At 37.6% G+C, this 13,772-nt stretch overlaps 2 protein-coding genes and 1 long non-coding RNA gene across 3 annotated transcripts; 2 read left to right on the top strand and 1 right to left on the bottom strand.

Moving 5' to 3' along the window:
• Window positions 1-1,933: 1,933 nt before the first annotated feature.
• LOC133035908 (uncharacterized) lies at window positions 1,934-2,635 on the top strand. The gene has a single exon (XM_061112349.1). It carries the CDS (start codon window positions 1,934-1,936, stop codon window positions 2,633-2,635), a length of 702 nt encoding a protein of 233 aa, XP_060968332.1.
• A 137-nt stretch (window positions 2,636-2,772) lies between these two features.
• LOC115710637 (uncharacterized) lies at window positions 2,773-4,291 on the top strand. The gene is made up of 3 exons (XM_030638994.2): window positions 2,773-3,261; window positions 3,362-3,541; window positions 4,010-4,291. Exons 1-3 carry the CDS (start codon window positions 2,773-2,775, stop codon window positions 4,289-4,291), a joined length of 951 nt encoding a protein of 316 aa, XP_030494854.2.
• A 3,263-nt stretch (window positions 4,292-7,554) lies between these two features.
• LOC133035421 (uncharacterized) lies at window positions 7,555-8,828 on the bottom strand. Its single transcript, XR_009686641.1, has 2 exons — window positions 8,531-8,828; window positions 7,555-8,376 (listed from the first exon to the last, which is right to left on the bottom strand). It is a non-coding gene; the product is annotated as an uncharacterized LOC133035421 (long non-coding RNA).
• Between the last annotated feature and the right edge of the window lie 4,944 nt (window positions 8,829-13,772).

Here is a 13,772-nt window from a genome sequence, read left to right as displayed (position 1 = left end):
TTCCTGCTTTCTGTGCTGTGTGTGCGGCTGTGAGAAGATTACCGACTTTGGAGAATGGTGATTGTGAATGAAATGGCAAGTGAAGAGGTCACTGTGGCTGTGGATGTAAGGGATGACTCGATAACTAAGACCTTGGAACGGGACAGTGCAATGGAGATTGAGATGATGGAGTTATTTGAAGATTTGAGTCTTGAAGATATTATGGTGAATAAGGCATGTGTGGGCAGGGTTATGGGCTGTAAGAACATGGCTACATCGGTGGTAAGGCAGATACTTCTGGGTATATGGAATTTAGAAGAGACTTGGAGAATGAAGAAGTTCGAGGACGGTGTTCTGGGGTTTTTCTTCGAATCCGAAGCGGATTGCGCCTTTGTACTGAACAAGAGACCTTGGTTGGTCAATGGAGTGTTGTTAAACTTGAAGTCGTTCCCTATCGAAGGTGAGGTTCGAGTATTTGAGTTTGATTTGGCTCGTTTCTGGGTGGAGTTCCACGGACTCCCTACCCGCTGTCTTTCCGAGAACAATATCCCAACTCTTTCTAAAAAGGTGGGTTAGCTGGTTAAATCGGATGGGAAAAGCAGGGAGGAGACGGTTCCGCGAGGCTTCCTTAGATGTTGGGTTGATGTCTGGCTCAGCCACCCGTTCCCGGCGGGGTTCTTTTTGCAGTCAGGCTCGAATCTGGAGGTGTGGATTCAGTTTAAGTACGAGAAGCTCCCGTATCTTTGCTTTAATTGCGGTAAATTGGCACACACGAACAAGGAGTGCTTAGCCCCGACTGCTTGGGTCACTCCTCCGTCGGGAAAAGCGGTGCGTATGTATGGCCCATGGATTAAAACTGATGGTCCGCCTGGGAATTGTTTCTCAACAGTGGCTTTTCGAAGGGATGTGATTCATGTCGAGGAAGGAGTGAAGCTCTCGGGAGCCAACCATTGTCCAAAAGGTAGCTGGAGAAGAAGACCATTATCCATTCAATCGGAGAAGGTGGAGGGGTCTTCGAAGGCAGCGGTTGTCGCTGAACGACCGACGATTGCTGGGGAAGGTACTCCGGTTGGCACGTGGCATGGTACTATGCATGGTACTGTGCATGGTGGTGGACGTCCGCGGAGTACGGATTTGGATGACGTGGCCCAGAATTTGGGAATGCAAGTGGTCCCAGGAGTGGAAGTTAGTACTGCACGTGGTGAATTTTTGAATATTCCCCCCCAAAAATTCTATCTGAGCTACCTACCCCTGATTTTGCTCACGTGGGGCCAGGGGAGGAAATGGGGGAATTACCTGATGTTGGGCCTTCTTTAATTCAGTGTTTGGACATTCCTCACATTTGGGCTTGTAAATCTCAAGTACCTCATAATTTCCCAGAGCCCACAAACTTCAAATGGCCCTTAAATGACCCTAATCTTCAAAAGCTTTATTGTGAGTTATTAGGGCCGGACTACACAAACATGTACAAAGCTCAACCTTCTTTAATCTCAAACCCACCAAATGTATCTGAGATGATCATACACCTTTTGGGGTCCAAGAAAAGGAAAGCCCACACTTGTTATCAGCCCATCCCTGAAAAATTCCTTGATTCACCGTTCGAAGATGAAAATCGATCCCCTGTAGAGACTAATGTGACTACTGCCCCAGAAATCGACAAGCTAAAGGATAATAATGGGCATGAAGTGGTGATTCAGCCGTTCAATCCAGGCACAAGTTATGGCGCGACAAAAGGGAGACGTAAGAAGGGGCTTAGGGCGGCTTCATCTTCGGCTTTGAAGAAGAATTCGGGCGTAAAGACAAGAAGGAGCAAGAAACTGATCAGAGAAGCGAATGAAGGTAATCCTATTAATTTGGATCAAGTCCTTGCTCAATGTGTTGATGTTCCCATTAACTATGTCCAAAATTTTGGAAATGGCGAGGAGGCGGCCAGAGCCATGCCCCCACCTTCTCCATGAGGTGCCTAGCGTGGAATTGTCGCGGTCTTCGGAGACCGGCGGCAGAGAGAGCCATTAAGAGGCTTTCTCAGGGTGAAGGGTTCGATGTGATTTACCTGATGGAAACTAAGGTGGATGAGGAATCGATGTATGCAATTACTACGAAATTGGGATTTCAAGAATATAGAGATATTTCTTCTATGGGCATGGCTGGGGGGTTTTGTGTTGCTTGGAGAAAGGGTATCAAGCTGAGTATTAGAAACAAATTCAATTCGGGGTTTGAGTGCCGTATTGAAGAAGATCACAAGGAGCCTTGGACTTTATTCTGTATCTATGGGACACCTTATGGAAGGGAGAAGGGAGCGTTTTGGCGATGGCTGACATATATAGTCTGTAATTGTGACACTCGATGGATGGTGTGGGGGGATCTAAATGTTATTCTTAATGATGAAGAAAAGAAAGGTGGCCGAGAGTTCCACAATCGTGAAGGGGCTCATCTGCAGAATTTCTTGTTGGAAACCAGAGGTGTTGATCTGGGTTTTAGTGGCCCAAAGTTTACCTGGGTGAAGTCAAGGGGCTCTCATAACTCCGTGAGGAAACGGCTCGATAGAGCAGTGGCCTGTGCGCATTGGTGTCTAAGTTTTCCTGAAGCTTCTGTGGTTCACCATCCTATTATGGCCTCCGATCACGCCCCCTGGTTCTGGATACTCAACCAATGACTAAAAAACTCAATTATCCATTTCGGTTCTTGGAAGTGTGGACGGCGGACCCTGGTTGAAAAGCGGTGGTCAAGAATGCGTGGAAAAACTCTTGCTTTGGTCAGGCTAGCTATCAGGTTTGCAGGAGACTCACGGAAATGAAAGAAGCGCTCAAAAAGTGGAATAGCAATGTGTTTGGGTTTTGTGACACACAACTTAAAAGGCTGTATGATAAGTTGAGTGTGCTTCAACAACAACAAGATGAGGCTGCTAGTGATGAGGAGGTGGAAGTGCAATTGGAAATTCTTGAGTTGGAAAATAGAATGGGAAGAATATGGAAGCAAAAGTCAAGAGATCTTTGGGTGTCGCTGGGGGATTGTAATTCGAAATTTTTTCATGTGTCTACCTTGATTCGACGGAGGAGAAACTCGATTTGCGCCATCAATGACGTTGGGAACGGTTGGTTGTTTGACAGAGAGGGAATAGGGGCTTATTTTAACAAGCAGTTCCAACTGCTTTATGAAAGTCAGCAACCTGTCTTCGACAACGATTTTGATTCGCTCTTCCAGCCCCTGGTTACTGATCTTGACAATGCGGAGTTGTTTCGATGTCCGTCGTTTGAAGAAATTAGGCAGGTGGTGTGGAAGGTTAATCCGTTGAAGGCGCCTGGCCCGGACGGATTTTCGGGAGTTTTTTTTCAGAAAATATTGGGATACGGTGGGTCCTGAGGTTTGCCAAATGGTGCAGGATTTTTTCATCAGTAGAAAGTTTGTGGAGAAACTCAATCATACGTTCCTGTGCCTTATCCCGAAGAGTGAAAACCCGACTTCATTCGATCAGTTTCGCCCGATTAGCCTCTGTAATTTTGGGTACAAGATTATTGCGAGATTGCTCACAGACAGATTGAAGCCGGTGCTTGACAAGCTGGTGAGCCCATTCCAGTCAGCCTTTCTACCAGGGAGATGGATTGTAGAGTGTTCTGTTCTCGCTTCAGAGGCTTTGCATTCGTTGAAAAAAATCAGAGGCAAGCGGGGATTCATGGCGATTAAAACGGATATGCACAAGGCGTATGATCGCATCGAATGGAGTTTTCTTTAGCGAGTGCTTAGAGCTAATGGTTTCAATGACCTTTTTTTCCGTATGATCCTTCAATGTGTCGTCTGTGTCTTACTCGGTTCTTTTGAATGGGGCCCCGTTGAAACCTTTTACTCCTAAAAGAGGCCTGCGCCAGGGCGACCCCCTTTTGCCTTATCTGTTTATTCTCTGCAGTGAGGTGTTATCAAAGTTGATTGTATAGCGGAAAACAAAAATCAAATCTCGGGTATTAAAGTGGGTAAGGCAGCTCAGCCTATTTCTCATTTATTTTACGCTGATGATGCCATTTTCTTTTGTAAGGCTACCGCGGCTGAAGCTAGGATTCTCGGCCAATGCTTAGAAAAATACGAAGAATGGTCGGGACAAAAAGTGAGTAGAAGGAAAAGTGGGCTGGTGTTCTCCCCGAAAGTGCAGGGCAGGGATAAATCATGCATTCAGGAGATTCTTGATTTGCAGTTGCTTGACAAGAAGGAAAGGTATTTGGGAAATCCCTTCTTCTACTCGGCTAGGAGAAGAGATGACTTCAAATTCATTAAGGAGAAGCTCCTAAACCGTTTGGAGGGGTGGAAAGCGAAACAGTAATCGTTTGTGGGAAGACAAACCTTGATCAGTGCTGTGCTAAGTAGTATTCCTTGTTATGCTATGTCAACTTTGAAAATCCCTGTGACTATATGTTCTGAGATGGATAGCCTAGTGTCTTGGTTCTGGTGGACAGGATCTTCAAAAAATGGGAAGCGGTATTTAGCTTTGAAGAGTTGGGGAGATTGTTGCCAACCCAAGCGGCACGGAGGGTTGGGTTTCAGAAAGTTTAAGGATTTCAACATGGCTCTTTTGGCGAAGCTTGCTTGGCAATTGCTAGATGGGGAGCAAAACGATAAGCCGTGGGTGCAAATTCTTAAGGCAAAGTATTGTGCAGTCCAAGACTTTTGGATTGTTCAAGTTAAGTCGGATGACTCGAGAGTTTGGAAGGGAATTCTATCCACCCGTGCCCTCTGTTCTAGTGGTGCGGGAATTCTTGTGGGGGAACGCAATGTGGACATTTGGTCCAGGTCGTGGGTTTCGGGGTTTAGTCCTCAGGATGTTTGCAACTCTTTCTCTTACAACGTGACGCATGCCTTTACCTCAGTTGCTGATCTTTTTCTCCCAGGAACCCAAAGGTGGAATGAAAGCTTGATTAGACAATGCTTCACTTCGGGTGTAGCTGAGGCCATTTTGCGGATTCGGCCGTTGATTAACAAAAACGATGTTGTGTTTTGGAGGGCTAGCAGTAACGGAGAGTTTTCAGTCAATAGTGCGTATTGGCATGCTCAGAAATTCAGGTTTCATGAGGAGAAGAGGGTGTGGAAAAGTTTATGGAAGCTCAAGATTCATAACAGACAGAAAAATCTACTTTGGAGAACTCTGAGTGGTTGTCTCCCTCTTAAAAGTCGGTTGGGGTTCTTGCAGGAGAGTGATAAACTGTGTGTGCTGTGCCATGATGGTAATGAAACCGATACTCACCTGTTTAGAGATTGCCACTTTGCCCGAAGCTTGTGGTTCTCCAGCCCTTGGGGAATTTGTACCACTAACCATTGCAGACTGTCGTTTGAAGAATGGTTTTTGTGGCTCGTTGACACAAAGATTGAGTCGGTTATGTTGTTTGGTGCTTGTTTAGTTGAGCATATCTGGAGTTGCAGGAATAATTCTCTGTTCAAAGGCACGGTTCCAAATTTGGAGCTGTCGAGAAGATCACTCCTTCGCAGGTTTTAGGAGTTCAGTGATGCGCTGATTAAAGATCAACCTTCTGGAGAGGACCCTGCTGCTGGTGTTGGCCTGGCCCAAGGGTGGGAGGCGTGGTTGAGGGTTGATGCCTCAGTTATGGAAGGGATTGCAGGCATTAGTGCGGTCCAACTGGTGGAAGCAGAAGAGAATGCAGTGGTCTTACTGCAGCACACTTTGTTCGAGAGTGTTCTTGAAGCTGAGTTGCTTGCCATTCTCAGTGCGCTGACTTGGGCAAGGGAAAGGGACTTCAAGACAGTGTTGGTGGAGTCGGATTCCCAAGTTGCTGTCAAGGCTTTAAACAGCTGTGAACTTCCTTACGCCTAGGGGTCTTTCCCTGCTTTTCATGACTGTTGTTGTTTACTTAGCTCTTTTGATAAAATTTCTGTTTCTTTTATTCCTCGTGTGAGTAACTCGGTGTCTGATTCTTTGGCTAGGTATTCCAGGATCGCGGGAGTTACCATGAGCTGTGTGTTCAGGGAGGTAGCCCCCTTTGTGGCTGCCACTTGACTTTGTGATGGTGTGTTTGAATAAAGGTTTCTTACTTATAAAAAAAAATAAATAAATAAATAAAAGAGAGAGAAAGACACACCAGAAGGAAAAATAATATGATTGAAGAGATAGATTACTTTATTTCGGTAAAATAATCTTCAGCCTCGGTATAATAATCTTTCGTATTAAGATCAATGAAATGACTAGAATTATTTTTGTTATTATTTTTAATATTACGTATATTATTACAAATTTCACTTTTACTTTTTATCCTAATTTTTTACGTTAAAATTCTCAGTAAAAAATATTGTAGTATCATTCATTTATTTATTTATTTATTTCAAATTTATGAGGCTTTCTAGTACTAAAAAATTAACTTGAAGAGTTTTGTTTATGGCATGTTGTTGCATGTGCACTTGATTAAATTTTACACGTAGATACCTTGTTGGCCTCACGTAGGTTACTCCAATTAAAATGGGTGATACAAAGTAGTTGAGTTCAGCCCATCAATCCAAGTTATATATTTTTGAGACCAATTATGGGTCTATGTTATGGAGCATATATACATCCATCCATTTCGTTGGGATTTTTTTTTTCTTTTTTTGACTAATATATAACTTCAAAGGAAAAACAAACACAACAAGAAGTTAGAAGAGTACCATTCCAGCTTCCCCTAAAACTTTCCTAGTCAAATTATGAGCATTAATATGATTACAGTTTCCAAGTGAGAATACATATTGTTGGTTAACGGTTGAGTATGCAATAGGCAATTTATTGTATGATAAGGACTACCTTGCAATAAATTATAAAGATATTTCTAATAACTACTTTTTGGACGTGGGTTCCACTATGTATATGATTGAAGATTGTTATATTATTTAATACTGGGTAAATACTATTTTGAATTCTATATTTTGCAAAAGTTACTAATTAGATTCTTTGTTTTGTTAAATGATAAATAGACCTTATATTTTCTAAAATAGTATAAATAAAACCCTGAGCTTAATTTTTAACAATTTTATATTTTAGTATATATAACTAACTTTAGGAAAATTTCTAACACGAACAAATACATAAAATGTAATCAGTTTTGTCATAACATCTATAGATTAGATTATTATTAAGTTTTATTTTGACAAAAAATCAGTTCCGAATTTTATTTGTACAATTTTGAAAAATACAGGATCTATTTTATCATTTAACAAAACAAAGGGTCCAACTATTAACTTTTGCAAAACAAAGGGTCTAAAATATTATTTATCCATATTAATTATTCAAGAAATATATGTTTAAATTGTATTAATATAAAGTTAATTGAAAAAAATTATGATAATTTGTATATGGTAAATCTGTTTCAGAAAAAATTCTTTAAGGAATTATTAGAATCATTGATATTATCTTATATTATATTATGAAAAATGTAATTTTAAAACAGTATGTTTGAAAGACATTGAAATAAAAGAAAATTACACATAATTAGAAAATGACATAATAGAGTTCTTGTAATAAAATAATACATTGGATGATTTGTTCTAAAATAAAAAATAATACATTTGATAGTAAACTTTAAAATGAAATTACAATTAGAATAGAAATTGACACAATAATAAAGAGTTCTTTCAATCAAAATTAGTCATCAAAAATATTAAAATTAAAATTATCTTGTTTTTGAAGTAGAATACAAAATAATTTATTTTTAATAGAAAAGATTTACTAAACTACAACCAGGGGCGAATGTACATATGGGGTTACGGTGGTCGTGACCCCTCCTTATTTTTTACAAATCATATATATTAATTGATATACAATTGCAACTAATATACATAGCTACAAACAATAAAAAAAAAATACTTTGAAAATTCAAAACAAAAAAATGTATGTGATTGCATTTCAAAAGAGTAAAAAAATAATATTTTAATATAAATAATAAAACACAAATTTTAATTTTTAAAAAGTAAAATATTAGTTAAAATCAATATTTATAACTATTATTTTTTAAAAAAGTAAATATAAATATAAATATATAGGATAGGGTAGGATAGGGAAGGGAACACATATACCCGTACCCAACTTTATATGTAACGCCCTAATGCTAAGGCACGCTACAGTGCTTTTTCAATTATAGTACAATCTTTGCTAATCAAAGAATTTTCTCGAAAAACGTACCAAATTAAAATTTTTGCATTAAATATTAAACTTTGTAATATAATAAAATATTTACAAGTGTCGGGATCCCGTTTTCAAACTTTGTAAAAATTAACTTTTCAAAATATACATTTATTACAGGTCGCACAACGACTATCAAATTACAATCCCCAGATGTCCCGAGACCGAACACTCCAGGTCGCGCTGCTTTGACATGTACAATCCCACCCGAGCTCAGGTTCACTCCTGTTCAGCCTTCGCCTTTCCTTTACCTACACATGGAAGTAGAACTGTGAGTTGACAGACCCAGTAAGAAATGCATATAACATATCATATAATTTCTGACCTGTAAATAGGCGACCATACACCTATTTACAGAGCTTAACAGATGAGTATGAACGTTCTAACTAGAATACGACCATGTACCATGTACCACATGCACTCAGTATACCATCGTACTAGTGTAGGTAGGGTATGGCCCGCACCTTAATTATTGTTAAGTGTTGTACCACAGACACCTTGTACCTTCCCGTACAAGTGCTGGTAACACCATGATGTATTTCCATACATCATACACCTCACCAATGCACTCTGTACCGCAACCGTACAAGTGTTGGTAGTGTATGAATCACTACAAATAAGCATGTATATACATTAGCACATACATACATTCGAATATCCATATCACACATTATACACAGTTCTTACCCGTTTTCCGAATTCAAGTGTGCTGGCCGACCTGAACGGAAATCTCGTGCTAGATGGATGCCCTAATCACATTTTGAAACCGGGTAAGTTACATGATTAAAACCCTAATCCTGAGAAACCCAAAACCAAAACTCTAGGTTCTGTTATGCTCTTAATGGGTTATTCTAACTCTGGAAATGGGGAAACACCCATCCGAGGCACTGAAATGGACAAAAATTGAGAAAACGAAGTGTTCGGGAATCCTGCCAAAACCGGCTAGTCGGTTTTTGTGGCACTGCAAACCGGCTAGCCGGTTTGCACCAGTATTCCCAAAACACTTCATCCTTTGCTCAATTTTCCACCAAATGTTACCAAACTTTCCAAAGTAGCTACCCAATGTATTCACAAGATAACCCAACCAGTATTTCACAGAAAAACACACCAAATCAATTTATGTCATTAAAGCTAAAAGCTTTGAACTCAATGTTCAAAGTTACATAAAACCAACCATAAACCTCAAAACAAGCAGCTAGGAACTAAAATCAATCAAAACTAACCCTAGAATTCGAACTGAACAAGAATCAAACCCTAACAGCCCCCAATTCACAATTTCACATACTCAAACTAAATAAAAGCTTTAAAATATAAAACCTTAGGTTCTAGGGTTACCTTACTCCAAGAACACTTTAATCTCTAGTTGATTTCCAGCAAAATAATGGAGATGAACTTGGTTCCTTCTGGTCTAGGTTGGCCGAGCAAAGAGAGAGAGGAAAAAGAATGAATTTCCTCAATTGACTTTTCTTTCTTTTATTTTTTTAATTTCCCTCAAATGAAAAAGGATTCTAATTAATCCTTTGCTGAGATTTAATTGCTAGGTGTCACCCTACAAGGCAGCCACCAGCTCACTTCCTTGGTAATTTACTAAAATGCCACTTATACTAAAAATTAGGGTATTTTTAAAGCTAGGGGTAAAATAGTCAAATATCATAACCCCGCCTAATCCCGATATTTTATTTTCTCTAAAATATTCACCACTAAGAAATAAGGTTCTAAACTTACCCATGTGATCAATCTAGCCATCCATCGCATTTTCTGTTGACGCCGAGCAAAAATTACAAAAATTGCATAATTCACATATAAGCTAAATAATACCGCTAGAGTTTAATAAAATCTCTGAAATTGAGAAATTATAACTCTAATATTTATTTCTAAATATTGGGGTCCACAATTAAATAAATTCACAAATAATAATAAAATAGTAAAAATTAGTGCTAATTGCCTTTACTAATCCAAATCACTAAAACGGTCATTACATTATATATACCTGTATCAGGTACATATTTTTATACCCTTACACCCTATCCTGTACCCTAATTCAACAGGTAATATCGTAATACAGGTAGGGTACCCACAGGTAAATAAATTTTTGGATAAAATTGTCATTTCTAATGAATATAGTCAAGACTATTTTAAAATGGAGATATTGGTCACCAAAATTTATAAACATGAAGCCTTATTTTTGCACGTGTTGCTTGTTATTGGCCCCCCTAATATTTAGTCCTAGCTCCGCCCCTGACTACAACCATCAAAAGACTAATGCCTACCATCATATTATAATCCTATCTATAAATTTCTTCATATTTTATTTAAAAAAAAAATTAAGTATCATCAATCGAATTAAAATCTATTAATATAAACTTAACAAATATTATATTAAACTCACATAATAAGCATATAATGAACTAATATATAAATATTGTATGGGTTTGTCCAATATTACTCACGTGTGAGTAATTTGTGAGATTTATATTACATTCACAATTACTAAGTCATAACCCCATGATAGAGTTTTTGTAATAGATCGATCAATGCTATGAGTTTAATTAAAATTTATTAAAATATATAGAATAATTAGTAATTTTGCCTTTTGAATTTCGACAATATTAATTTTATCCCTTAAAATATACGGCTTGTTAAAAATACTCTTGAACTTTTACATTTAAAGAAATTTAGTCCTTCTGTTAGATTTTATTCCATTATTCTACTTAAATTGTTGATGTGTCTTTGTAAATTAACAACTTTTCCTTCTTTCTAAACTTTGACAACTATCAAATTGTACTCCCTTAAAATAAAAATCAAAAAAATTTAATATTTTTTAGTAAATCTTGACAAATTAATTTAAATCTTAAAAAAAATGTCATTTCTAAATATTAAGAAAATCAAAAAAGAAATTAAAATTTTAAAACTAATTAAGCAATTAAAAAAATTATTTATTTTTTATTAAAAAATATATTTAAAAATAAAAAATATTAAAATTCAATATTTTTAAAAATTAAATTTTACGAAAAACAAGTTTGAGTATATTTTTTCTCTTCAAAAATATAAATTTTTTTAATAAACATAACTTTTTTCTTAGTTTAATTTCTAATTTTTTCAAAATAATTTTATATGTTTACTAAATTTCTAATACAGCCAATAATACAGATCTATGGCTCATTATGGGAGATTTCAATAATATATTCAATCTCGATGAAAGGGTGGGGAGACCTGTCAAAGTGAGTAAATCAACGGCTTTTAAGGAGTGTGTAGAAGCCTGTAAAGTTGAAGATGTTAAGTTTTTATGATCCTTTTTCAATTGGAGCAATAAGAAAGAAATTTATACTCAAATTCACTCGAAAATTGATAGGGTCTTGGCAAATTAAGAGTGGCTGAATAAATATGAAAATAATGAGGTTGTATTTAAGTCGGAAGGTCTCTTTGATCATTGCCCATCTATTAACAGTATATCCAGAGTTTAAAATGTGAAGGTGGCCTTTTTCGATTTTTCTAAATGTGGCAGCAAATGGAAGGCTTTGTGGAGCTATCAAAAGAAAATTGGAAGGAGCATGTGGAAGGTACATATATATATATGTATTAGCTAGTTTGCAAACTGAAGGGTTTGAAGCTGGCACTTAGAGAATGGAACAAAACTCGAGTTGGCGATATAGTGGCTGCTGATGTTCAAGCTTTTAATAATATGCTAGACAGCCAGGCTGCTTTACAAAGTCATCCATTAAATGAATCTCTATGCCAGAAGGAGATGGAAGCGAGGAAAAAATACATGGAGATTCACAACGCATATCTATTCTTTCCTTCACCTGAAAGCTAAAATTCAATGGTTGAAGGAAGGTAACGATAACACAGCAGTATTTCATGCTAGCCTAAGAACTAGAAGGGTGAAAAATAGAGTTCTCTCTATTTGCACTATGGAAGAAACATGGGTAGAAGAACCAGATCAAGTGAGTGAAGCTTTCCTGAAGCTTTCCTGAACTTCTACAAGACTTTGATGGGGTCTAAGATGGATCAAAGGAAGCATGTACACCATCAGATTATCAATCAAGGGCCGAAATTAACTCAACAAAGGAGAGATTTTTTATTGCACGAATTCACACAAGCTAATGTTAAAGAAGCTTTGTTCAGCATTCCTGGATGTAAAGCACCATGTCCAAACGGTTTTAGTAGCTATTTTTCCAGGATAACTAGGATATTGTTGGAAAAGATATTACTAATGCAGTCCTCTCATTTCTTCATTCAGGCAAGTTGCTAAAAGAATTAAAGTCTACAACTTTAACACTCATCCCCAAAGTGAAGTTGTAAAGCCCGCTTAGTTAATTTGGAAATTAGCAGTTATTTATGTTAATCATGAAATTATTTATAGCTATTTAAATAATTTAGTATTGATATTTATGGAATTCAGATATGCATGGGTATGTTATCAGTAGCTTTTATATTTCGCATTTCCGGTGTCTGGTATTTTGGAACGCGGCGTTTGGCTCAGTTGAAATCACAACTTAGTATGTTAGTATTTTGGGGACGGGTTTTAGACATTGGGAATGTCGGGAATGGCCGGGAATTTAGAATGTCCCAAAAATACCCCTTTAGTATGATTTTCATGATTTTATGGTGGAGGGGCAAAATGGTCGTTTTGCCCCATTAGTGTTTTGTCTTATGTGATTTATTAAATGGGAAAAATAAATGTTTATTTTTATTATGTTGGCTGAAATAAATTGAGTAATGGTATTAAAAAAAAAAAAGAAATTTCCAAAAAAAATCACACACTCAAACCTCTCTTTTCCTTCTCATTTTCGGCTTGGTGTTGGCTGCTAGGGCAGGGATTTTCCTCCTCAATTTCTTGTGATTTTCTTCTCCTCTAAGTGTAATTCAATTGTAGGTAAGACCCTTGAATTTGTCCTTTGTGTTTTCTTGAATTTTAAGTGGAAAAGATGAGTAATTGCATGTTATTTTGGGTGTTGTTGCTGCTGCTTTCTATGGTTATTTTATGTGGTTGAAAAGCATGATTTTTAGATGTTAATTAAGCTACTTGTGGTGTGTAATTCCTAGGTTGAGCATGCTAGAATTTTCTTATGCAAAAGTTTAGTTTTCATAGTAAAATTGAGAAATTTGTGGCTGTAGTTGTTGCATGATCTAGGTTTTGTTTTCTGCTATGTTTATATGCTTGATTAGGTGATTCTAAGCCAGCTTAGAGGCTTGTGAGTGAGCTTTAGCCAAGTTTGAGTTCTAACTCAAAGCTTGGAGCTCACATGGTGAATTTTGCATATGTGGTTTCTGGGTAGGTTTGATGCCTTGGAAATGTCGTTTGGGGCATATAGAACAGGTCTGGAAAGTTTGGGACCAATTCGGTTTGAATTGGTCAAGTTATGAGATTTCATGTTTGCTGCCTGCGAGGAACCGGAATTCCGGTTGAGCATCCGGAATTCCGGATGGGGGTTCAGAATTTCCCAGAACCGGAATTCCGGTTGGGCAACCGGTCTGCCGGTTGGGGGATTTTTCAGAACCCTAGTTTTCCTCGTTTTTGGGTTTTTAGGGGTATTGCCATGCTTTTTATCGATAGGGAAACTTTTAGTTTCGAGTTTTAGTCCCCGGGAAGTGATTTAGCGTGTCACTTATAGCGTTGTGATTTTTATGGTTTAGGAGCCAGTAA

Source organism: Cannabis sativa, chromosome 3, assembly GCF_029168945.1.
Source record: "Cannabis sativa cultivar Pink pepper isolate KNU-18-1 chromosome 3, ASM2916894v1, whole genome shotgun sequence".
NCBI lineage: Eukaryota > Viridiplantae > Streptophyta > Magnoliopsida > Rosales > Cannabaceae > Cannabis > Cannabis sativa.
This window is presented reverse-complemented; position numbering and strand designations above follow the sequence as displayed.